The sequence below is a fragment of the Brachycentrus maculatus genome, unplaced genomic scaffold, assembly GCF_059751285.1.
Source record: "Brachycentrus maculatus isolate JH-2025_06_01 unplaced genomic scaffold, ASM5975128v1 h1tg000092l, whole genome shotgun sequence".
Taxonomy (NCBI): Eukaryota; Metazoa; Arthropoda; class Insecta; order Trichoptera; family Brachycentridae; genus Brachycentrus; species Brachycentrus maculatus.
The window spans coordinates 2,140,362-2,167,550 of record NW_028280846.1 but is presented as its reverse complement, the minus strand read 5'-3'; the positions used below and the strand labels follow the sequence as shown (position 1 = coordinate 2,167,550).

Below are 27,189 nucleotides of genomic sequence, written 5' to 3'. Positions count from 1 at the left end.
AGCACTATTTATATAAAATATTCTATCACTAATGCGTTTATTCTCACAGTTCGCCAAATAATGGACGATTGGAAATATTTCTTTGGTTATTTATTATAACAAAGGTATTTTCTTACCTCATGAAGTGAGTTCTTGAAAACTAAACTTAATCTAATCGAGGTCAAATTGAACAATCAAATGTGCATAAAACTGATATTTAGTTTTAGCAATCTCCAACCTTTGGTTTTGTTGAAATAAATGAGTACTTTATTAATATGTAATTAGAATTGCAGTTAGTATTGCAGATAATCATATAAAAACTTCAAAACTATGTGAATTGACCCGCAGTTATAAGTTTTTATTTTATTTATTTTTTAAATACATTTTTAGATCATGTACAAACAAAACATTCCATCCATACTCTTTATAATGAATTTTGTTTGGACAAGATTTATATAATTTCATTATATAAAAAAATATTTTAAAACATATATGGCTGACTAAGTATTGCACCCATCACTTAGTCAAGCTGGAATATTTTTTTATTATTATATGCTTCTGACAGGTTGAAGTCTCTGAATATTGTTTCCATATTGTCTGATTTTTATCCTTCTTTTTATTTTTTTAAATATAGGCCGAAGCTAAGAGGGAGGAGCTGAACTCTGCCCAGGGAGTGCAGACGTTCCACATCGAGTGTCGCGAGACCGTGTCCTGGATTGAAGACAAGAAGCGTATTCTGCAAGCTACCGACAACTTGGAGATGGATCTTACTGGTAATTTTTTTTTTCTTTTTTTGTGAAGTGGAGGGACTACTGGGTCGGCCAACTATTCGGTTGTTCAACTAACCGATTACTAAGTCGATCAACTAGCCGACTACTGGGTTTATCAATAACCTCGGTTTGAAGAAAATTAAGTTGAGATTTATCAAATATTGGGCCTTAACCTGACTTATTCTGTCCGCCTCCGTAGTGTCATGGTGAGCACGCTCGGTTACCGTATTGGAGGTTCCGGGTTCGATTCAAATAAATATAAGTGATTTTTTCACATTAATATTTATTCAATTACCCTGGACTGGTACCTGAAGCGGAGGGATAATTACCATTCCTTTATGAGTTATCGATCAAGATAGCACTGCGTTTATATGATGAAGTGCCTTCTGCACTATCGGGTGCGGATGAGGATTTGAAGAAGAACCTGGTTTATTGGCAGACTAGTCAGTGATCCATGTTGGTGTGGTGTATGAATGTATGTATGTATTATTAATATTAATGTGTTATTTGTTTGCGCAGGTGTGATGACCCTGCAGCGTCGCGTGTCCGGCATGGAGCGCGACCTGGCGGCCATCGAGGCGCGCATCCGCTCCCTCACGAGGGAGGCCGATGCCATCGAGGCAGAGCATCCCGAGGAGGCGGAGCTCATCAGGGAGCGCGTCGTGCAGATCAAGATCATCTGGGAGGAGCTCACGCAGATGGTAACTAGACTGCAATCCTTAACTGTACCCTGTTATATCAACACCAGTCCCCTGTTATATCAACACCAGTCCCATCCAACTCTTGAATCTGGAAATTATTGAAAACATAAAACTTATCTTAAATTATAACCTCCCCATTCAAAAATATGTTATACAATACAAGCAAATATTTTATCCTTTTTTCTGAGATTTTTAATCATGGAATTTTCGAGATTTTTAATCATGGATTTAGTAATCATAGAATATTCTTGTAGTACTCGGTTTTGAATGTAACCAGTTTTAAAGGGTTAAAAAATAATGTTTCAAAATTGCCTTTTGAAAGCCCCTACTGCAGCACTTATTAAAAGTAATTGGCTCAATACAAATTAAATTATAATTTGATCTTTATAAATACAAAATAAATTTAGTAAACAAAATATTTAAATCATGTTATATTCTTGAATAAACTCATTATAAACCACTGTGGTGATCTTTCTCATTCCATGTTGTGATTTTTCCACATGCATTTTACAGTTTTAATCAATTTTGGTTCATATTTGTAAAATGATAATTAAATGCTTTGTACTACAAGTAAAGAATGTTGACTGTTTGAGAATGATAACAATCACTTAACATTATGTATTATTGCAGCTCAAGGAACGCGATGCCAAATTGGAAGAGGCCGGAGACCTCCATCGCTTCCTCCGCTCTGTGGATCACTTCCAGTCCTGGCTCACCAAGACACAGACAGACGTGGCTTCTGAGGACATTCCTGCTTCCCTGGCTGACGCTGAGAGGCTCCTGTCCCAACACCAGACCATCAGGGAAGAGATTGACAACTATACTGAAGATTATGCCAAGATGATGGAGTATGGAGGAAAGATTACAGCGGTATGTTTCTTTCAGTATCTCTTTCAAAATATAATATATTTTTTTTCTTTATCTTAATTTCTAATATTTTATTTGTATAGGAACCATCCACTCAAGATGATCCGCAGTACATGTTCTTGAGGGAGCGCTTGAAGGCTCTGCGTGACGGTTGGGCCGAGCTCCAACAGATGTGGGAGAATCGCCAACAACTTTTGTCCCAAAGTCTGGACCTGCAATTGCTGCAAAGGGATGCTCGTCAAGCCGAAGTCCTTCTGGCTCAACAAGAACACCGTCTGGCCAAGGCTGAACAACCCACGACCCTGGACCAAGCCGATCACCTCATCAAGGAACACGAAGCGTTCCTTACAACCATGGAAGCTAACGATGACAAGATCAACTCCGTGGTTCAGTTCGCTAACCGTCTGTCGGAGGAGGGACACTTCGATGCCGATAAAGTACAGAAGAAGGCTGAGAACATCGATTCCCGAAGAAACATCAACCGCGAAAAGGCCCTGCAACAGCTGGAGAAACTCCAGGATCAACTGCAATTGCACCAGTTCCTCCAAGATTGCGACGAACTCGGAGAATGGGTTCAAGAGAAGAACCTCACTGCCCAGGATGACACTTACCGTTCCGCTAAGACCATCCACTCGAAATGGACACGTCACCAGGCGTTCGAGGCAGAAATCGGCGCCAACAAGGAAAGGCTGGTGGCAGTGCAAAACGCTGCCGAGGAACTCGTTAAACAGAAGCCAGAGTTTGCCGTCGTTATTTCACCCAAGATGTCCGATCTCAGTGATCAGTTTGTGAACTTGGAGGTCAGCACGAAAGATAAGGGTGAAAAACTCTTCGACGCCAACAGGGAAGTTCTGCTTCACCAGACTTGCGACGATATTGACTCGTGGATGAACGAACTGGAGAAGCAAATTGAAAATACCGATACCGGATCCGATTTGGCATCTGTTAATATCTTGATGCAGAAGCAGCAAATGATCGAGACCCAGATGGCTGTCAAGGCTCGTCAAGTTACAGAATTAGAAACTCAAGCCCAGTACTTGCAGAGAACTGTTCCCGAGAAAATGGACGACATCAAGGTCAAGAAAACCGCAGTCGAGAAGAGATTCGAACAGTTCAAGGCTCCTCTCGTGGAGAGGCAGAGGCAGCTGGAAAAGAAGAAGGAAGCCTTCCAGTTCTGCAGAGATGTCGAGGATGAGAAGTTGTGGATAGGAGAGAAGATGCCTCAGGCCACCAGCAAGGAATACGGCAATTCACTATTTAACGTCCACACATTGAAGAAGAAGAACCAATCATTAAAAACAGAGATCGACAATCACGAAGCTAGAATCATCACGGTGGTCAGCAACGGTCAGAAGCTAATCGATGAAGGCCACGAATCTGCCCCTGAATTCCAGCAATTAATAAGGGAATTGACACAGCATTGGCAAGAGCTCAAAGGTACTTGAATTTAATACTTTTTGATTTTATTTGAAGTTTTTAATCTCTTCAGTTTCTTTCAATGAATTCATTTTATTTTATTTTAGATGCCATTAATGACAGAAACAGTGGTCTCATGCAGTCGGAGAAGGCCCAACAATACTTCTTCGATGCCAACGAGGCCGAATCGTGGATGAGCGAGCAGGAGCTTTACATGATGGTTGAAGACAGAGGAAAGGATGAAATCTCCGCACAGAACCTGATCAAGAAGCACGACATTTTGGAACAGGCCGTCGAAGACTACGCGGAAACGATCCGACAGCTCGGAGAAACAGTGAGACAACTGACCATGGAAGAGCATCCTCAGAGTGAGCAAATATCCGTCAAACAATCCCAAGTAGACAAACTGTATGCCGGATTAAAAGATCTTGCCGGTGAGCGAAGAGCCAAGTTGGACGAAGCCCTCAGACTCTTCCAGCTGAACAGAGAAGTGGACGATTTGGAGCAATGGATCGCCGAAAGGGAATTGGTTGCCGGATCCCAGGAGCTGGGCCAGGATTACGATCACGTCACACTCTTGTGGGAGAGGTTCAAGGAGTTCGCACGCGATACCGAAGCGATCGGCTCGGAAAGAGTCAGCACGGCCAACAGGATCGCCGACCAAATGATTTCCATGGGACACTCCGATACTGCCACCATTGCGCAGTGGAAGGATGACTTGAACGACGTGTGGCAGGACCTGTTGGAGCTGATTCAGACCAGGACGCAGATGCTGGCAGCCTCCCGGGAGCTGCACAAGTTCTTCCATGACTGCAAGGATACGCTCAGCCGTATCGTGGAGCGACAGCGAGGAGTGTCCGACGAGTTGGGCAGGGATGCCGCCAGCGTGTCTGCGTTGCAACGCAAGCACCAGAACTTCTTGCAAGACTTGATGACCCTGCAATCACAGGTAAGTCAATCAGCTTTGACTTTTAGTATTCACTTTTCTCTATAATTTAGTGAGTTTTTGAGTCATGTTTTAGAAATTAAACTGTTCAACATTATTATTTTCCATTTTAAAATAAATATACACCTTAAAGAAAATATGGTAGCGGTTTTGGGAGAAGATTTGGTAAATATACATCGTCTTTGATGAGTATTTTTTTTTGAAAATGACTTAGTTGCTGAGTGATTATATAAAAATGTTTGTTATGAATGAACGTGGAACATTTAAACTCTGGCTAAAATCATTAAAACCAGGTGTTAAAATCATTAAAATACGGTGTTTGAAAATGATGCGGAATGCATTGAAACACGTGTCACCACAGATTTTAAGAAATACTGGTATTTACTAAGAAAACTTAAATAAAAAATGGTAAGATTCAATTAATGAATCATTTAATGTCAGATTTTTAATTACAAATTCCTTAAGTTACCAGAATGATCATCAACAAAAATTTACAAATTATGTATAATTTAACTAACCGTAATGCTTTGACAATGTGGCAAACAACTGTCAGAAACTTGGAAATATCTAATGCTAATACCTTCTGTTCCAGGTGCAACAAATCAAAGAAGAGTCTGCCAAGCTCCAAGCCTCCTACGCTGGAGACAAGGCCAAGGAGATCACCAACCGAGAGGGAGAAGTGCTGGCGGCGTGGGCGGCCCTGCAGGCCGACTGCGACGCCAGGAGGCTGAAGCTCGCCGACACGGGGGATCTGTTCAAGTTCCTCAACATGGTGCGGACCCTCATGCTCTGGATGGACGACGTCTTGAGGCAGATGAACACGAGCGAGAAGCCCAGGTCTGTACTCCATATCTTCTACTAACCCTTATCCGCACTCGATGGGGCATAGAGCACTATAACCTATCCAAGCAGCGAGAGATAGCCAAACATGCTAACCAACTGCACTTTAGAGGCAGACAAAACCTAGTGTCTAGGTTTTACTTTACAACAAGAGATGTTGCTTATATCTATGTAAACTTGATTTTATCTAAATCTCCTTTAAATGTTGAGATATTGAAATGAGTTGCCAGTCGAGGGACTACTCAACTAAGCAATGGTGCTTGCCAATGTTAAATTTGTGTGATGTTAAATTTACCTTGAATGTCAAAGGTGAATACTGGGTGTAAAGTGGTATGACTTTGTCAGGAATGAGGATGTGAGGAGAAGAACCCAACAGTCCCATATTCATACTTATACTGGAAGTCCTGAAGAGGAGAAGGTGGACATGGTTGGGACATGTCCTTAGAATGCCACCTGAGAGCATTAACCCCTCGTGTCTCTTTTCTCCATTCATTGACTATACTCAGCGGAACTTCGCGATGCCAGACTGACCTGGGAGAAAGCCAAGGAGATGGCATGTGACAGAGTGACTTGGAGACGTCTCGTGTTGGCCATATGTTCCATCTAGGGAGCGAAAATGGAAAAAGAAGAAGAAGAAGATGTTAATATATTTCTCGCTCCTTTCAAGAATGTCATAAGTCAAAAAACCTGATTTTTCAGGAGAACGTTTTTGAAGTTTAAAAATATAATACAATGTATTAAAAATAAATATCAAGCCACTTATTGAACTTTTTACTGTGCAAAAGATCTTTTTAGGTAAAACCTGAAGTTTTTTTCTGCATTTAATTTTTTTTCAGTATATTTAAAAAAATTATTAAACAATACCTTTTCTTCAAAATGCAAAAACAACACTTTCTGTCCTGTAGCGGGTAAACAATAAGATAAAAATATGCCGCTTTTGCTAGGATATAGTACATTTTCTGGGCATTCCGAAAACATGCACAACTGAAAATTGTCAATTTTTAATTTATGATGTTCTTGAAAGGAGTGAGCGATATAAAACAAATAATGTTTCCTTTCCAGGGATGTGTCCGGAGTGGAGCTGCTGATGAACAACCACCAGTCGCTGAAGGCCGAGGTGGACGCCCGCGAGGACAACCTGGCGGCGTGCGTGTCCCTGGGCAAGGGGCTGCTGGCACGGCAGCACTACGCGTCGCAGGAGATCCGCGAGCGCCTGCTCGGGCTCAACAACCACCGCCACGCCCTGCTGCGCCGCTGGGAAGAGCGCTGGGAGAACCTGCAGCTCAGTGAGTACCGACAACGTCGTAGAAAGCGGAGCCTTACTTAGTTCAACCTTCTTCTTGTGCCCAGCATTGAACAAAGGACTCCCTCTTGGACGCGACTCTTTTCCAGTGCAGGCCCGCCACTTTTTTAATGTCCTCAGACCATCTAGTCTGGGGCTTACCTACTCTTCTGCGTCCTGGTCTAGGCCTCAATTGAAAGCGGTCCCACCGCATTCCCAGATCTGATACGGAGGCATCTAGGCTTCCTGACAGACCTTCTCTTGCAAAGCAATTTTTTTAAAAACTAAGTTCCGAAATTTATTGAAAAATGTTAAACAAAATTGTATCCCGATTTTACTGTGAATTTACATTTAAAAGCTTTCAATATCCCTGTCATTTAAAATAAATACGAGTTTGTAAATCCACCACCAAATTTTCTAGGCTTTTCTTGACTAGGCAAGCACTTTTTTCGTCTAATTTATCCTCAGACATGCCATATGACCTGCCCAGTTACACTGTTCGCGACTCTTTGAGCCACCGTTTTGTACATAATGAGATGATGCCTTTAAACCTATGATAACTACAATGATCTGTGCGATACGTGATTCAACTTATCAAGTTCTCTGACTCCTAATTTGTGACTTTCCCCCCAGTCCTGGAGGTGTACCAGTTTGCTCGTGACGCCGCCGTGGCAGAGGCCTGGCTGATCGCCCAGGAACCGTACCTGATGTCCTCGGAGCTCGGTCACACTATAGACGACGTGGAGAACCTCATCAAGAAGCACGAGGCCTTCGAGAAGTCGGCCGCCGCCCAGGAAGAGAGATTCGGCGCCCTACATCGACTCACCACGGTAAGAAACTCAATTTATTCCATGTATCTTGTTTGCGTGTTAGACTTAATGCTGTAGTTAATACAATTAGTTTTCTATGTGCTAACACCTCCCGCTCCGAATGGTTTTAGCGGTGTAATTTGTTTGTAACTCCGAAAAGGTTAGCCTGCATGTCCAGTGATTGCAATAAACAGAAATCTAAATACAGTGAACAAAAATCTAAATACAATAATCAAAAATCTAAATACAGTTAACAAAAATCTAAATATGTACAGTAAACCCCCCTATAAAGATGAGATAGGTTCCGAGTTATCGGGGGGAATGTTAAAGTAGATTTATTTTTTAAATTGTGTTTTTACATTTTAACTAACGGGAATGACTTGACTGAATATACGGACCTACTACGTTATACGGGGATCACCATTCTAGGAAAACTGCTGCAAACGTTGTAGGGAAAAACCTTATACGAGTGTATGTTATAGGGGGGTTTACTGTATTCATCACTGTGACTTCTTGGGGTCAAATAATAAGTAATCATAAATAAAGTGAAGTTACACATTTCAATCAGATCCTGCATGACTCGTAACTATCTTAAATATCGCCATATGCGTGAGTTTATTGGATCACCGTGTGGCAGACACAAATTTGAATGTTTAAAATTGAAATAATTGGACTTGAATATTGTATCGTTGAAAATTGAAGATTTATGTGTAGAAAACTTATTGTTTAGACATTTTTTTTACTAAAATACCAAATTTTCTATGGTAATGTTTAGTATAATACATGGTTACGTAGTTTTGTTGTAAATGCTACTTCTCATTTTATGATTTCCCGCTTTTGTCTTCTTTTGTTTATATTTCTAATGGTTGTGGTTGGCCGGTTTTCTTTTATTCAACTCGACACTCTTCTACCGTCCATGAGAGATGTGTTAATGATCAATGTATTATAAATATTTAATTAATATTTTTCATGAATATCAAAGTAAATCAAAGCATTTTTGTTTGAGTGATTTTTTAATAAATTTTGTTAAATTTCTCATATCATCCTGTCTAAGATGAGTTGCCTAATTATATAAAAAAAAGTAAAAGCCGAAAAATATTATCTATAACAATATTTTAAATAATATTGATCAACGTTGATTAATGGTTTGATATGGATATTCAAAATTTTATTTAAGAATGACACATTTCATCATGAATCCTGTATGGAGAGTTTTGAGTATTTTAAATTTCATATGGGTTTATGTTTTTCTATTAATCGCTCTACCATTCTTCAGTTAACCATTGTTTTTTCTTTATTAACTTTTGTAGTTGTCTTGTGCATGCTTCTTGTCTAATTATGGTGAATGTATTCGTAGCTTGAACAAGTAGAACAGAATAAAACAGCGCCGCTGTGGGCGGCTCTGGACCCGTTGCCCGATCACGGACACATCACAAAATCACCTCCCCCTCATCAAGAGCTCCTTCCAACACCCAAACCGACCCCCGCCAAAGTCAAACCGCTCCCCATTTTCAAAAGATGCTTGTCTTACAAGGCACGACCGGTCGGGGAAGTCGTTCGCGAAATCATCCTGACCAGCGATCGCTTTTACTCCCCTCAACCTTTCAAACGAAAAGTTGTCACATCTCACGGAACCAAAATAATCTATCCTGGTTGCCCGGAACCGTCGATCGACGAAGTGACGATTGCGGATAAAAAGAGAAACAAATCGTTCCTCTGGGACTCGTTGCTTTCTCAAGGGGAGGTTGAAAATATAGACGAGTTTGAATTAGGTAACAATCAAAGTCATCCTTCTAATGTTCAATCCGTAGTCCTTAAAGAACTCGAATCTCCTAACAAATGTAGAAAAACCGATCCGTCTAAACATTTCTCTGTAATAAGCGAAGACTCGAGTCGGTATTACAATAATTTAAAGTCGGAGTTCAATGAAAAATGGCCGGGTCAATCCATTTCTGCGCTAGAAATATCCGACCGCGAATCAGACATAGTTTTCCATAGTACGGAAAGTGTAAGTAAAGATCCTTCTGTCGCAAATCTGCTTTTGGTCACGGACCGAGACAAAGCTTTGACCGACAGTATGTACGTCATGTGCTCCGACAGAGATCCGACCGATATAAAAAGAGCTTGCGCAAATTTTATATACTGGGAGAAACACCGGTATCAAATGTCCGAACAGTGTTACCCCGATAAATCATTACTGAAACCCGTGAATCCGGTTCAAGGCATTACAAAAAGTGAAGCGGATATTCACACGTCTTCGAGAAAGAGCACTCTGGAATATAAAAATGCCAACATCTCGCGATCTAGTTCCAAGTGTAACGTGAATCCGGGTAAGCTGAAACGCTACGGCTCTATTCCGAATGTTCCTTTAGCCAAGTCCGTGAGGTATTTCAGCGCGGAGGTTTTGGTTGGCGACAGCCGCTCCTCGTCTCCCGATAATTCCGAGACCTCCTCCAACCTCTTGCACCCCTCCCTGTTTGGTTCCATCTCCCTGGACACCTTGGTACTCGGTGGTCCGGATTCGTATTCCAATCGGCAGGTAAGCTTATTTGCATGCTATTTTTAACTACCAATGTAACTTAGTAAATCATTTTTTATTGTTTTTTGTGCATGTTTGTAAATCCTAAATGTATTATAATTTCTTACTCAAAATTAATTTTCAATGATGATTTTTGTGTTAGTAAAGATGTGACTAATGAGTATCTTTTATTTTTTGTTTCTTTCCAGCTTTAGTTTTCTATGTCAAATAATTTAGAGGCTATACGCGTATATATATACATTTGCGTTACGCAATGAAATTTGTGCACTATCATGATAAGCTTTGAATGAACGAATCTCAGTGATGACTTCTTTTGAATAAGTCACTTGTTTTTTTTTTTAAATAATTTTTAATTCTATTTCCGTGTCTAATTCATGGTGTAAAAAAAATTATCATTCCATCATATTGGAAAAAAAAATATTGTCAAAAATTACCATTTTTATTATTTTATACCTGTTATTTTTTGGAATAACATTATTTAAAAAAAAAACTTTTCTCACTCATAATTCTACACAAGTTTTTTTTTAAATCTCAAAACGTGGACCAGAAGAAAATTCTATAAAATAGAATGTAAAACACAAAATAAAATATTAAATAGTAAGATCTTCCTGAAGCCGATTATCACTCGAGAGTAATTGTCCTTGTCTTGGGCAGCTCTAAACAGCGCCTCGACAGTCCTGATCCCCGTCAAATCTCGTATCTCCGGGGATCTGTCTTCTGCGCACACCTCGTCGACCCTCTATTTTGCCTTTTATGACTAGGTCCAATAGCTCGTACTGTGTAATATATGTCTAACATGTATTTTTGGTTGTCCAGTTTGAGGTGAAGGAGATGAAGAGACGGCAGGAGGCGGAGGACGAGGCTGAGCGGGCTCGCCTGGCGGAGCTGGCCGAGGCGGCCGAGAGGGAGCGGCAGGAGGAGGAGAGGAGGCGAGGGGAGGCGCAGGCCGAGAAGGCCGACACCACGGACGCGCCGCACGACGCGCAAGGTAACACCAATTCCGATATCTCCCCACTTAATTCAGGCGAAATCGGACACTGTTTGCAATTTTGGTCTCGATTGAAGGTATTGGAAGCAAATGAGCATTTTATGATTCTCCGTCTTATTCCTCATTACTGAGGGTTGTGACCCTTGTGGTTCTCTATGTAGTTATCCCTTTACTGCGCTGCACGTAGCGCTCCAACCACCGAGATGGGGGATCTTCCTCTCCCTCTCTTGCCCTCCAGGCTACCGATCACAGCCAGTCGTTCCTGACTATCATTGCCACACGCAACGAAGAATCCGTCGTGTACAGACATTGGTATATACTACTTATATTGATATCTTAATAATGTAATAAATGTAACTTAATCGAAGTAATGTTGCATATTTCTTCATTATATGGATAGATAATGCCATTGTAATATCATTCCTGATCCCTCTTTTTCAACTGGCTGAAATAATATTAATTAGTGTCAATTTTCATTCAATTTGGTTTATATTATGGTTATTTTGTTTTGAGATCCTACATTTGCTTCCAACACCCTCGATTCACTGTCAAGATATCACTGCAGCAGTCTAATGCAATGGCAATATACCGTTACGTGCAGAGAAATATGTATACTTGTAATTTACGTGATCTTTCACATACTTTAGTTTCTGCAAATTTTTAATATTTACTGCTGATGTTGTTATGAAGTCACAAGTTCTTTCCATCACAGTAACAACATACAGACAACATACTACATACAATTAATAATATAATTTTATTATATTTATATACATAGATAAATCGATTCAAATAAAATTAGCACAAGACAAAGCCAAGCTTTTGAATTACATAAATATACAGTGAAACCCAGATTTTATGTTTTTCCGCCAATTGTGTATATTTATTTCAGTCCCGATATATTGAAGAACATTTAATACCCGCTCATACATTTTTTCCCGCAAATCACATCAAAAGTATTCAAATTATGTGAGTTATGCGCACTTGGCAATGAGTCAGTGCAGTACGACAAACTGGAAGAGATTTTAGATGAGTAGTTTGTTAGTGCGCTGGCCAGCAATGTTCCTGTTGGCGGTTCAATCATTCCTAAACAAAACATTGCGCATCCCAAATTGACTCAATATCCAAGGGTAAATTTACTGCATCAAATGCATGGATAGATCACAATAAAGTACATTGAGGGCCTTAAAACCAATTTTTTAGTGTTGGTGGCGTTCAAGATGAGACTTCAAAATGTATATGCAGAATTATGTTTAAAAAAAGCAGGAAACTGATTTTTTTTTCATAATTTTTGTTTATTTACAATGTTTTTTTTTTAAATTGAATTTTCCCTCCGTTTAGGTTTTTCTTTGTTCAGCCCCATAAAAAACTTAAAATAGGGGTTTCACTGTATAGACATTTTACCCTCATTAAAAATTAGTCAATTATGTATTCGATAACTGTCACTTCCATTATAATTTGAAATTATTTATAACCAATTACAAAAAAACACACGGTGTGGATATATGTATGTCGCTTTCTCTGCCTGACAACTGTACAGCTTGCAGTCTACCGATAGTTACTAGTACGATGGTTTGTTAGTTTGGACACAGCGGATGAATAATTACACCGGGTTTGTTTGTGTTCTGTTTGTTCCACGCTGCCTTTCTATGCTATGGACACGATGTAACGTTTAAAGTAGTTATAAGAAGGAGTTCGACTAAAACCACTGACAAGTCTCAGGAGCGGCCGCATTCCCAGCCAGGTAAAAGGACATGCGAGGCACGCTTGAGACTCCGCCATAGCACTGTGCATACCATACAACCCGCACCCGTTCATTATATACGTTAAAAAACAATTAGAATCATTATTGGATGGAGTGGCTCCGGGGTAAGAAGTCCAACGGTTTGGAGGGAAAAATCTATTGCCGCCTGATTGACTGCTTCATGCTCTATCTCAAAAATAGAACTTAAAAAGATCAGTTTATTTTATTTTGTATTTAAAGAGTTTACATAATTCAAAAGGTATCCAGTTCTAAAAAGAAAACAGATGTAATAAAAAATGTAAAAAAAAAACTTAATCTGATAAAATTAAACAAGACCAAATTAAAAAATAATCATAAAAGATAAAATTTGATCATTTATCGAAGAATTTCCAATAAATTTCAATAAAAAGCGTCCGACTGGCAACTGGGGTTCGTCAGTTCGGCTTCAAACAAGTCGTTACACGCGAGCAGTGCTCGGGTTGGCGCGATACGACACACATCTCAACAGAGATGAAAAACCTGTTTTTTTTATATGGGAATGTGGAAGTCCAAACATACCAGTGTTTACGACCTGGCAATAAAATCATTGGACATGCATGGCATATATATTTTTATATACCAGTCTTAGGATGAAAAACCATACATTAAATAAGATAAATAAATAAATATAATGAGATTAAGAATGTCCGCCTCTATAGTGTAGTGTTTACCTACCGCGCTAGAGAACTGGGTTTGATTCCCAGAGGGAAATAAATGTATGTGACTTATCACTCTTTTAATATTTATTAAATATCATATTGGACAAGAAGTGCAGGACTGATCACCTTGCCGTAATGCAATTGACAATCAAGATAACGCTGCGCTGATGCAGTGCTCTATGTACTGTTTGGTGTGGAAAAGGGGCGAAATATATTGATAAATATAGAAAATTACAACATAAGTTAAGGCAAGCTACCACCCTCCAACTTTGTACTTACCCCGTTAGCCATTTCATCTAAGAGGACTTTTTTAACACATTGATTACGGTGAAGTTTGTTAAAGAAATGTAATTTGACACGGGCGATTTTAGATCGCACCGAAAGAATGATGACAGAAAAGAATTGATAATAGTTTTGTTTTATAGTGACACCTATTTGCTACACAGCAAAACAAACATGACTAGAAATTAGACATTTAAGGCATGTTTTCTTGCATATGAAGTTGAAGGTAACTAAAATGCGCAAAAATGTGCACACCGCCTCTACATGAGGTTTCAGAAATGCACAAATATGTGTACGCAGTAATCAATGTGTTAATTCTGGAGCCACTCTAACTTACAAATAATTTAGTATTTTTTTTATTTTGCTTAGAAGAATCAAACGTCTCTGATATCCATTTTAAAAAAAAGAGTATTAGACTCATCGTTATCGATCATTTTCGTAGTAATTTTATTTTTGGTAAACCATTATTAGTACAATCCTTAGATAACAAACTAGGCTGCTATAAATGTAATATTTTTATTTTTGTAAATAATATCATCCTCGTATTTATTTCTTACTTAATTATTTAAGTGATAGGTTTATGTATTAAAAAATATGGTGATGGTTTGGTTAAATTGGCTCGATGTGTAAAACATGAATATCTTGTCTGTGCTTTTCTCTCTTATGTAATTGTGGTTACTTATCTTCCTTCTAGCCTCTGTGTCTTAATCTTTGTACCTATTCCTTTTTACAGCCCTTAATAATGTCCCTGTATCTTATTTTCTTCAAATATACATATATATTTATTGAAAACCGGATTGTAAGTCATGTGTGTTAATTTGTTGAACTTAATTTTCCGAATTCTATTGCTTTATACAAATAACAAAGCCAATTTGCTATTATAAAATTTATTTAACTTAATTATGCAAGCTAAAAAGGTGTAAATAGGTTTCAAAATGAATAATTTACATACATTTTTTTTTAAAGTGTTGAGTGCTGAAAATGTCATTATTTACTGTTTTTATTACTTCAATCATGCAAATTTGTCTAAAAATTATCTCTCAGTTTTGTAACTTATTTTTACATCATATAAATCTCTAAATATCTTTTGTTGTTTGAAAAATAAGTATTTAAAGCACTAACATTGGGATTTTCCATTTTTTAACTTATGAGATTTGTTTAAAATCACTAAATCTTCTTACTAAGAAAACTAATTAAATTATGTCTCTGATCTAACTAAGGAAAACATATTTTGTTTTAAATCTAAATTAATTCATCAACATACTCTCCTTCAAGAGTGATACGTTCATTCCAACTCTATAACACTTATCAAGCCACTGTTTGGCTTCTACAGTACTTTTCCTCATCAGAAAACAATGTGTAAGAAATTCTTTTTTTTTTTATCTGTTATTTTGAAAATTATAAAACTGGGTTCTCTAAAACCTCAGTAACCTAACTGTCAGGATGGCATGAAATTTTCACACTTATCAATTGAAGGTTAGTACTATCCAGAAATAATTTAGGTCAGTCCAGTATTACCACACATCCCTCACTCATTTCAACAACTTCATATATCAAAAAACATGATTTTTCAGGAGATCGTTTTTATAGTTTAAAAATTTAATAAAATGTATTAAAAATAAATATCAAGCCACTTATTGAACTTTTTACTATGCAACAGATCTTTTAAGGTAAAACCTGAATGTTTTTTCTCCATTTGCAAAATATTTATAATATTTAAAAAAAATAATTAAACAATACCTTTTCTTCAAAATGCAAAAACAACACTTTCTGCCCTGTAGGGGATAAATATTAAGTTAAAAATATGCCGCTTTTGCTGGGATATAGTACATATTCTGGGCATTCCGAAAACATGCAGAACTGAAAACTTACAATTTTTGATAAATGACGTTGAAAGGAGTGAGCGATATGTGTCAGACCGGAGACTTATTGAGTGCATTATTGAACATGTATTGCATATCTTGATATGCAATGCATGTTCATTCTTAGGATGAAGATCTAGTATCTGATAAAATTCACACATTTAAAAATAGTTATTTCATACATTATAAAATACAAATCCCAAATAGTTTTGATGTAATGTTTCTAAAATATGCTTACATCCTTTTTGTATTCCACTCTCAATACGCTTTATAAATATGTACAATATTCCTTTATATGTAAGGCTTGTATATTAATTTCCCTATGTTTCTAACTATGTTTCCTCAACAATTGTATCTGCTAATTTAACATTTCCTAGTGATGGCTGTTATGTTTGTCATTTAACAATTATGTCAAGTACTGCAGGGCTTTGGTGAAAGGGCGGTTTATGGACGGTAAGCTATTTTTTCTGTGACGTCTTGTGAAAATACAAACTTACACACAGAATACAAACAAATTACACAATACTTTTGAAAAAATGTATTTTTCATGCTGACTTTATAGTTGTATTTTTTTTAATAATATGTTTTATCACTCACCAGAATATTTTTGTAGTGTTTCAAATTAATAGAGATAAGATGAAATCGATTTTTAATATTTTGTTTTTATTTTTACTATTAATTTTTGTTTTTTGATTTTTTTAAAAAAAAATCTGATTTATCTAACAAATTCAACTGTAGATTATCCAATAGATTTATTTTTGCATGATTTTTATTTTATGCCTTTGTTTACTTACTGAGAATGTTTATTATTGAAATTAGTACATAAATATTGATAAAAAAAAACATGTGTAGTATTTAAATAAAAATAAATTGTCTGAGTAGAAACTGTGCTTTAAAAACATAATTAATTCAATTCAAAAAACAATTTGAAATTGGAAAAAATTATATTTTTCACATTCAATGTTTATCCTTTCCATCTCTCAAATTTATTAAAATTATACTACACAATGTCAGGAATATTAAAAGACGCAAACGGTTTAGTAACATTTATATATGATGGTAAAATCTTTAAATTATTTTTCTTATCTCTTATCTCTTATTACAAATGAAATATCTCAGTAGTTGAACAGAAGGATTGCGCTTATTGATTTTGTGAAATCCACTATTGACAATAATGATTTTAATTAATTTTTGCCTTTCATAGTTAGTGGCTAGCACATAACTGTACTAATCACTACACTACTGAAGTGGATTATAATTTTTAAAATATAAAAAATGTATGTCAGAATTTGAAGATATAAATTTTTGTTTTGCCACTTTTATTACAACTTATTTCATATATCGTGGGTATCGCGGGCAAAAAACGTAAACTCGAAAATATGCGATTTTGACTTAATGATGCAAATTATAAAATTTTAAACATTCTGTAAACTGGCAAAATTCACTAAGTAGTTTGAAATGACATATTTATGTGCTTTTAAAAGTAAATTCAATTTTATGTTTAATAGCGTGTATTTAATTCAACCTAAAAACCTTTAAATAACAGGGATTATTCAAACAGGGATTTTAGAGTTAAAATTTTTTGCCAGGATACCCACGATATTATTTTTGTAGTATATTTTTACCACAATATAACTACCAAATCAATTAGCCAAATTGAATTATTGTCGATGAGTGCATGGTTTCCCAAAATGAACGAGTAGTGCATCTTGCACGTTGGATGTTTAACAAAATGGCTGATGATGTGCATGCACAGTTTTGGTTGAGGGGACCCGCCAGTCTGCCGCGGCCGCCTCTAAGAGACTAAGCGAACCGACTGCCAGGGCCCAAGGGTCAGCGAGGGCATCCAGTAAGTACACATCCACCCTACTATCGTATTCACGAATACCGCAAGTCACTTTTCAAAATCGAGTAAGCAGCATTTAAAAATTAAATGAAAATAGGCATTTCATTTTTAATATGCCAATGATTATATATTATAAATTTAGCAATAGAATTCCTTGAAGAAATAATTATTGAAATTACTTTATTGATTTTATAATTATCTTATTTTTTTCTATATCACTTAAAAATTGAGACAACTTTAATTTTTTTTAAATAAAATGAAAAAGCAAATGAAAATATTATATAAAAAAAAATTGTTACATTTTGTTAAGGAAAATTCCACTAATTAATATACAATATTGTGACATTATGTGACTGCTGAATCAATCAATATTTTTTTCTGATTTTTTAACTTTAATCCATTATCCAGGTATCATTGGTGAACTAGACTTTCTGAAATTTTCAGTCTATAAAAGTCAATTTTGAAAATAGACATGGTGAAAATTTTTCCTTTTTTTTTTGGTATTGGAAGTTTTGGTAAATTTGAAAATGTTTTTTTATACCCTTTGACATTCCCTGTATGGTTCGGGTGTGGTATTGCTCAGGTATTTATTTGTCAAAATTCTCTTGTGTGCACGTTTTTAATTGTTTTGTTTTAACTGGTTTCAAAAACAAGTTTTGATTACAAAGCCATCTAAATACATTGCTTTATGTCCGTTGCATGTTAATTCTGAATACAGATCACCGATCTATCATGTTTTTTTTTTTTGAAAGATCCGAAATATGATGAGTATTAGATCATAAAAAATTAAATAGTAAAAATAAAAAAGTATTATTGCAAACAAAACATTATTACAATGAACGAAAATATTATTAATTGTTAATTTTAAAATAAGTTTTTGTTTTGAGGATTCCCATAAATGGAGTAGAATGGTGCATTATTGGTCAAATAAGCATGATGAAAGCGTACCTCATATTTTTATTATATGTAATTCATGTTACAATATTACAATGGAATCCTGACTGGAAATGTTCATTAAATAATTGTAATTCAATTCTTTCACTCTGTAAATATAGCAGATGTGACTATTTTTTCAGCATATCCAAATTAGCATATCCAAATTTGTTAAAATACCTGAACTTGACCTCTCTTTATATGTATTTGCGTTGTATTAGAAAGTAATATTTAAATATTCTTAACACCTTTAAAGTTTAGTTGATGTATTACTCATATGTATAGTGTTAAAAACTTACATGTCCAGTGTCAAGGCTTCTAGGACCTTTGTTGATATATTATATAACGCAAAAACCCTGATTATGGGTTTGCTATGTTTTCTTTCATGGCGAAGAAAACTAAGTATTTCATCTGATCTATGATTTGATTACGGAGTTTTATTCTAAAATATCAAATCAAAATGTTAACAAAATGACTTGATCGGTGTGTCTGTCTGTTTTTATCACGCTTTTGTGTGTTGTGTGCATTTTGTGTTGTGACGTTGCGATGATGGTTTCTGTGGTTTGAACTCAGCACTCTCAGAGGGCACTCCGAGCAAGGAGCCGGCGAGGGCCACAACTCCCTCATCGTCAGGGACCAAGATCAAGAGCCGCTCCCGGAGCAAGTCTCCGTTCAGGAGTTTCCGATGGAGGAGCAAGAAGCAGCCCGCCGCCGACGGCTCCCACAGCGACGACGACACGTCAGGTAGCTCGCCGGAACGGACTCTGTGACGCTAGACAATTTTGTTGACAGTACAATCCATGAGAAAAAAAACAACCCGTATTTATTCTGTGATTTCTAACGGTTTTGAAATCTCTAGAACATTGAATCTTAACCTTGTTGGAGGTACTGAACCCCACCAGTTTCATATGTGCGTTCGAACCCTTAATAGGAAAAATAAAATTAGATTTTTTCAAATTCAAAACATTAATACATAGGTAAACAATATAAACAAAACCATTAAAAACAAAGAACAAAACCACTACAACATGATGTTCACATAAAAACAAAAACAAAATAATGACGACACTTTATGACAATAGATCTAGTACGCTTGTTATCGATTGTTGTACGATCCGGACTAGGTGCATTGTCTTAGAGTTTGAGCTCTAGTATTATTTTTATTGATAGATTCATATATTTCTTTCAAATAATATACTAGATCTATTGGATAAATGAATATATCGTACGTCGTATAATTTTTTATAACAATAAGTCAGGTGTGTGTTTTGACCTCCGCCGAACCCGGCAGACTGACTCACCGAACCCCTGGGGTTCGATCGAACCCAGGTTAAGAATCACTGCTCTAGAACTTATCCTTACTTACTTATGCTCTCTGTTTGGCTTGGCAAAAAGTACAAAGTTCTCTAGGCTATTGGGCACGTTACAGATGCAGGTCCAGACTCATTATCCACTTGATTGCTCCAGGCATACCCAGGCAGGAGGGTATCTTCTGGTGGGGCACTCCTCCGCTATATTCCAGACAGTCTAGTTTTATCCTTGTAATGTTTGTTCAAAGAAAAATATATTTATTCAATTTGATTTTCCTCATTTCCTGACGTTTCATAGTCTACTGTAGTATCCGTCATTTGAGCTGATGTTTGACTCGTTGGTTTAGATGATGGATAGTGCAATAGGGCAAATATTAGCAAGGATATGGTTTACGCACCTCATACTAAACTAAAAAAATTAAACAGTAACTATATAGTCAACCTTAGATTCTGCTTTTGATTATTCTCGAATATTTGATATTATTTCACCCTCGGTCAATTAGTTTAGTTTAAATATGGTGGCATTTTTCTGTCTATAACACAGCGCGGCTGTCCAAACTTAAAACACAGTAAGGGACATTTTTTTTAGTACATTTTTTTTGCATTTTTGGACTAAGTAGAATCTACTTAGTCCCGAAATGTAAAAAACATACCACAAAAAAAAATGTCCCTTACTGTGTTTTGAGTTTGAACAGCCGAGCACTGAATGATATTTCTCCAAATAAATCCTAAAAATTCATTTATAATCCACAAAAGGATTATAAACATACGAAGTGGACACGTAGTACGTAATACGTTTATGCTATGGTGTTTTGTGTTTTGGCTTTAATTGGTCACCATTACACTTGTTAGTTAACTACCCGTTTGAACAAGAGCAATATGTTCTTGATACCTGATCCCGTATTTTAATTGATTTTACTATAAAATTGCATTCAATAGTAATTTTTCAAAGTAACATTTTCACATGGATGATGTCAACAAATTTGAAAGGCGTCACAAATCGGAAGTGTTTTGGCGAGTAAGCACACACGGAGGATGTTGGACTAATCTGGTTGCAGCTTGGATTCCTTCCGGCACCACAAACTTGGGACTCCATACCATATAACACACCTTCTGTTTGCACAATCTTTCACACATTCTATAAGCTACATTAACAAATGTTGACTGACCACTGTTTCTTAACCAATTTAAGTAAACTCTTCTTTTTCTCCTTATTTATTGACTTGTCACTACTCGGCAGTGACCAAGCCAAATTTAAAGAGATAATAATCCTTTGGTACTTCAGGACTCAGTATTAAATTATGCTCTTCCTTCAAAATGATAATTTAACACTTCTTTTTTTCCATATAACTTACTTTCTTTATCTCATTTTAAAAAGGTAATACATAATGCTCATATTTATAATTATCATTCAAATCACATGTTCAACCAAAATTGACAAAAAAATCCTGCGAGATTCAGTAAATTCAGTAAATTTTTTTTTGTATATATTTTTTTAAATTAAAAGAGAAATATTTTTATTATTTTCATAAATATTTCAATTTCATACTATTTCTGTGAGTCTAAGCGGCTTATTATTAGAAATAGGTACCAAATTGTGGAAGAGTTTGTTCAAACCGAGAAACTCTGACTTAAGAGTCCGCGACACTAACCACGGGATCACAACCCAACACAATTTAACTGTTAGAGTGCTGAGAATCGATTTATCGACTCTAGTATACTTTACTAAAAGCGCGGCCATCGATATACCGTTTATTTTGGCGTTTGAGCCGGGAGGTTGTGTCGGAGCGTGGCGCGTTTCTAAAGTTTCAATTTGTATATAATATTCACCAATAAACAAATTTAACTAATTTTTAGTAAAAAATTTAAATACAATTTTTTGTAAAAACCTTAACAATGCTTTTGCTCTTACAATTTCCATTAAATTTGAAATGGACTATTTTTGTAAAAAAGTCTTCTTTCAAATACGTATAAGAAAAAATCTCAACACTAAAACTGTTAAACGCTCCTGTATCATGGCTGTCCAAACTCAAAACACAATAAGGGACATTTTTTTGTTGTACGTTTTTTTTTGCATTTCTGGAATAAGTAGATTCTACTGTCCAAAAATGCAAAAAAAGCGTACTAAAAAAAATGTCCCTTACTGTGTTTTAAGTTTGGATAGCCGATCATTTCCAATTTTTTTTTATTTTTAAATATCGGCATTAGATATAAATGTTGATTTACACAGTTGCTTTTTATCATAGAATACACACACATATATATATATATATATATATATATATATATATATATATATATATATATATATATATATATATATATATATATATATATATATATATATATATATATATATATATATATATATATATATATATATATATATATATATATATATATATATATATATATATATATTTATATATATATACATGCATTGACACATAGAAGGTCTGTTCTATGATGTCATTTCAATAGTTTTAATAATCCAATAATGTACTATGTATTAGGTAATATTTTTTTAAAACTTCCTGTGAAAGTATAGAGGTTGATGAACAAAATCTATCTCTTACTTAACGTAAAAATTCTATAATCAAGCTCGATTAAATCTCACATTATTATTTTTTTCTTGAAAGTAACACATTAAGATAAATGAACAGTTGATAACGGTAAGTAAAATTCTAATATAATCATATTTGTCTTCTTTTTTCCATCTGTTCTGTTGCATGCAAATTCTAAATTTTATTTCTTAATATCAGAGATGCTGTTTTTATCAAAGTGGGTGTAATGGTTTATTTTTGTACTCTCTGATTTTATGAAATAGGATATACAATTATTTGTTTGCTTTTATTATGATATAAAATGCTTTACTAATCATTGTCAAATTTATTTATATATTTGATGAATATGTACATAAACTATTTCCTCGTAGTTAGAAATGATTTTTAAAAATAATATCTGTCATTATTTATAAAAAAAAATTCAATACAGAATCTGATAATTATGTTTTATTTTATGGAATATTTTAATTTATTTGATTATTGCCAACCAAAACCAAATCATCACGATATTAAAATAATAATTGAATTGTTTTAAACATGATCATTTTAATGTTACACCAGAAATACTGATGAATATTTACTAAAAGTTTATTCTGTAGTGAATATCCACAATGTGGTAAATATCTACAATATAATGAATATTCAATGTGATATTAATGATATTATTCTGTATTTATAGAAGGACAGAGTCCGGGAGGCGACGATGATGTTATTGAGGGAACATTGGTCAGGAAACACGAATGGGAATCCAATGTCAAGAGGGCGACAAACAGGTTAGATTATTTTCATTTTTGACATTAACATTTTTAAACATATTAAAGTATCTCAACTTGAGATAAAGCATCCATTGTTTTTATAAGAAAGAAGATGGAAGTCTTAGGGCGATTGTCCACTACATGACAGTCTGGTTTTGAAAATTAAAAGCGACTACGACAGTTTAGCGTGATCGAATTTACGCACAACGTGTTTACGCACCGATCAAGAGCTCCGATCCAAAAAAAGATGGACAAAATCACATGCCAATCCAAAGCCAATCGTCGTTTTAAAACGCTAACTGACGTGCTGGACGGTAACATTCCGTGTAATTCCGGGTAGTGGACAATCGCCCTAAGCATCCCAGGGTTTATTTACTACTTGGAACAAAATCTTAAATTTTTAAAGCAATTCACCGATTGCCCTAAAATTTTGACACAAAGTTGCATTTGAATATGTGCCTGTTTTTATGTACACCTGTGACAGGTAATATTTTTAAAAATTATATTTAAAATCATAATACTGGTGCCATCTATTGAATATAGCAGCAACCCAAGTAATACTTAACATTACTCATGATGGACAGTGTGCTTCTTGACAGCTACTATCACATAGATTTGAATACTTTCATCTTTACAACCATTGTGAAATTAAATTCGTATTGGAAATGTGTTCCTTCTATTTTCATTCTTTTTTTTTACAGTTGAAATATAAAAAAATAATGATTTTTCAAGAAAATGTATGTTTAAAATATTACATACAGGATGCCATAGTTGTTTTAAATGTCGCAACAAATTTGAAATTCCAAGATCAGGTTGATGGCTTTTAAAACTTGTTCATTTCACACAAATAAAAAAAAACCTTTATTAATCTCCAATTACGATGTTCGTAATATAAAATCACTTCTAAAAATTTTAGCAGTAATTTTTTTAAACATGTGATCAGAGAATGCCTTAAAATTTGTGTCTTATTTGTGAATTTGTTTCCAGATCGTGGGACAAGGTGTACTCTGTCGCAAAGGACAACAAGATGTGGTTCTACAAGGACAGCAAGACGTATAAGTCCTCGCCGGAGCAGACCTTCCGAGGGGAGCCTCCACTGGACTTGGCTGGATCCACGGCCGAGGTCGCCTCCGATTACACCAAGAAGAAATACGTCTTCAGAATCAAGTGAGCTTCTCATTTAGTTTGGATATTACCCTGATGAAATAAAGAGTATCATGAAAAAATGTCTAAGTATGTTAAAGCAATGTATTTACAGTCAAACTTGGATATAAGAGACCTTGACATAAGAAAAACATCTTTAAAAGAAGAACTGGCTTAAGGTCCCGTCATTTTACCTAGACACCTTTAAAGAGAAAAGTCAGATTTTTTAGTTACCATATAGTCATGCTACACAATATCATATGAACTTGATGTTGCTCCCTTTGCACCCATAGCGGCCATAACTCGATTTATGTAATATTAAATTGTGCACTTGTTTCCAGACTGGCTTCGGGCGCCGAGTTCCTGCTGCAGGCGACAGATGACGCCGGGGTGAGCTCCTGGCTCGGGGCGCTCGGGGGGCAGGCGGCGGCGGCAGGAGGCGGCTCGGGGCGCGCGCAGACCCTGCCGCCCCCGCAGAGAGAGGACCAAAAGAGGCGCTCCTTCTTCACACTCAAGAAGAAGTGAGTCAATTATCACCATTTTAAGATAGTCCAACTGCCTATTTTTCTATTTTAGACTGCGAAGATTTTTATTTTAAATCCTACATGATGCAAGTCACAAGCTTGCTAAGTACAGTAGAGCCTCTATTATCCGGGCTAATTCGGGATTATCATCGTCCAGATGACAAAAAATCTTTGCAATTAAAAATAGAAAACTTTATATATCTACTTGAACGTTACATTCTGTTATCAATAGAGAGTAATGACAAAATTCAATCGTCAATAGATTGATGTTTAAAACTAGATGTGCTTTTTGAAGCTGCTATATCATACGTTAAGAATCCTTTAAACTTTTTTTTTATTTTTATACAATTTTGATAATAAATTTTGGGATAGTGGAGTTTTACTCAAATAAAGTATATAATTAATTACATTAAACAATTGTTGAAAATTTTATGTTCAAATAATTTTTTTTAGTATCTATCAAAAATTAGTGGAAAAAGCTATGTACATAAGCTGCTGTTTGAACAAGAAGCGTCATTAGGTCATATAAATCTATTCAATAGTATATATTTTGACAACAGTGAATGGAAAACTAGGGCTAGGATGAATCATTTGGTATATGTTATCGACCCAAATGCATGTATAATTATAGACGTATGGATGAGAAAGCTAATAGTGTAGTAAGGATAATTATTTAGTAACTCTTAGTCAATCAGTCATTCAATTTTATTTTCTGAAAATACTAATACATTATTTCAAAATAATTATGAATTATTTTATTGGAGCCTTATATAACACAAATTCAATCACTTTATATATTTTCACTAACAATTATTGACCTGAAATATAAAATGATCCGTTTTAACGAAATGTATTTTTTTTTTCTAGTTAAATGTCATCCCAAAACAGGATTTGAGAAGCCCGGTCCGCGATGCGTATCTTTTGGACAACATGTGTTCAAGAACAGTAATATTTATATCAAGCAACATCTCAAACGTACCTTAATAATAAGTCTTTGCGGATATCACCACGCCGTGTGTTAAAGATTTCTCGTCTATATTTCATCTTGAATAATCGACCTTCAGTTTGTGTAATACCGGTGAATGTTGAAATATGACGGAGATGTCGGACCAAGTATTTAGGGGTTGGTGAGCCGCCCCTCTCGGTACTGAACCATCCAACTCGCGCTAACATTTAGCGCCGTCTCGGTGAGATGGCGTGTAAATGTTGCTATGTACTCTCGACTTAAATTAGATTCATTTGTATTAGATTTCCGATGTCTTTTTACCTTCCCTGACTAGAAAGTTTCCAACTTATCGGTATGTGATTCGCAATTACTATTATTAAATCTTCAAATTGGACAAAAGATATATATTATAGAGAAAATGTCTATAAATTATTTACTCTTAAATTAAAACATTTCCCACAAGCTAGCGTATATTATACAAACACATCCGACGTAGGACCATGTTTCCTCTCAGATGGATCACTCGGAACTTTTATTGAACGACTTTGAAATAAAGATATTTAATTCTTTAGAAGATAAGAAATTATCCTTCGTTATTGTAACCTGTACTGCCACAATACTTTTGTTCTCTTAATATTATTTATGACTGGATTGATTTGTTTGCTCCGATAATTTAGCGTGGATTAATAAATGTTAGAAAAAAAAAGAATTAATTGTTAAAATGTTTAAGAACCTTTATTCTTGTAGAAATGAAGTTCTCGCTTGTGTGGATGTCTCGAACCTTTGGCCCTAATATCCCTTACTAAATCAATCTTGTCATTACGAGATATTTTGATAAGTTTGTTTATAAAATTGAATTATAATAAAAGATATATATGGATGATTATTGTTTTTATGTGTTTCAAATGTGTAATTTTACGATTGTGTCTACAACGTTCATTATAGATATAAGCAGAGGTGATTTGTCACAATCCGTGTATAGAGAATCATTTCACAAATGCTAGATTTCATCGATACGCTTGTCCTGTACAAATCAATATATTTATTATAAAATTGTGGACAATGCTATTTATATTCTGCACAAATTATTTTTTTTATAGCCCTGCAACTTTACACTTTTCGATTCTTTTTCTAGATGTAAAATTCGTAAATCTTCAAATTCCAAATTATTACACTTGCGTAAAACTTACCACGGTAATATTCTGTCTTGTTTTAATATTATTTATTTTATTCCAAGACTTAAAAATTCATGTCGAAATACTTAGGCATTTTGCATTTTAGCACTTTTAATAGACAGAGCATTTATATTGTTAGTGTATCATCATTTTCGTACATTTTTTATTCAAGCTATTATTTTTGACTCCTTGAGTCGTGTAAGTTGAAATGTAACTAAATACAACACATTTGCTTATAATTTTGTTTTATTTTCAACCACTTTTTCCCAC

At 35.3% G+C, this 27,189-nt stretch overlaps 1 protein-coding gene across 16 annotated transcripts in view; it reads left to right on the top strand.

The window, feature by feature from the left end:
- The window catches only part of LOC148310537 (spectrin beta chain-like), a 114,047-nt gene extending 86,858 nt beyond the window's left edge, over positions 1-27,189 (top strand). For 3 of the 16 annotated variants that reach the window (XM_088258282.1, XM_088258283.1, XM_088258285.1), the window contains 16 exons: positions 614-752; positions 1,269-1,450; positions 2,081-2,320; positions 2,401-3,754; positions 3,841-4,682; positions 5,272-5,516; positions 6,582-6,805; positions 7,435-7,631; positions 8,968-10,149; positions 10,966-11,137; positions 17,480-17,572; positions 19,076-19,246; positions 23,056-23,149; positions 24,119-24,298; positions 24,616-24,795; positions 25,666-26,450. In XM_088258282.1, the coding sequence (XP_088114408.1) occupies positions 614-752; positions 1,269-1,450; positions 2,081-2,320; positions 2,401-3,754; positions 3,841-4,682; positions 5,272-5,516; positions 6,582-6,805; positions 7,435-7,631; positions 8,968-10,149; positions 10,966-11,137; positions 17,480-17,572; positions 19,076-19,246; positions 23,056-23,149; positions 24,119-24,298; positions 24,616-24,795; positions 25,666-25,669 (5,499 nt within the window). In that variant the 3' untranslated portion in view covers positions 25,670-26,450. Of the gene's footprint in view, positions 1-613; positions 753-1,268; positions 1,451-2,080; positions 2,321-2,400; positions 3,755-3,840; positions 4,683-5,271; positions 5,517-6,581; positions 6,806-7,434; positions 7,632-8,967; positions 10,150-10,965; positions 11,138-12,815; positions 13,037-17,479; positions 17,573-19,075; positions 19,247-23,055; positions 23,150-24,118; positions 24,299-24,615; positions 24,800-25,665 lie in introns of those variants that run through there. The other 13 variants (XM_088258291.1, XM_088258289.1, XM_088258295.1 and 10 more) reach the window with 10 other exon arrangements.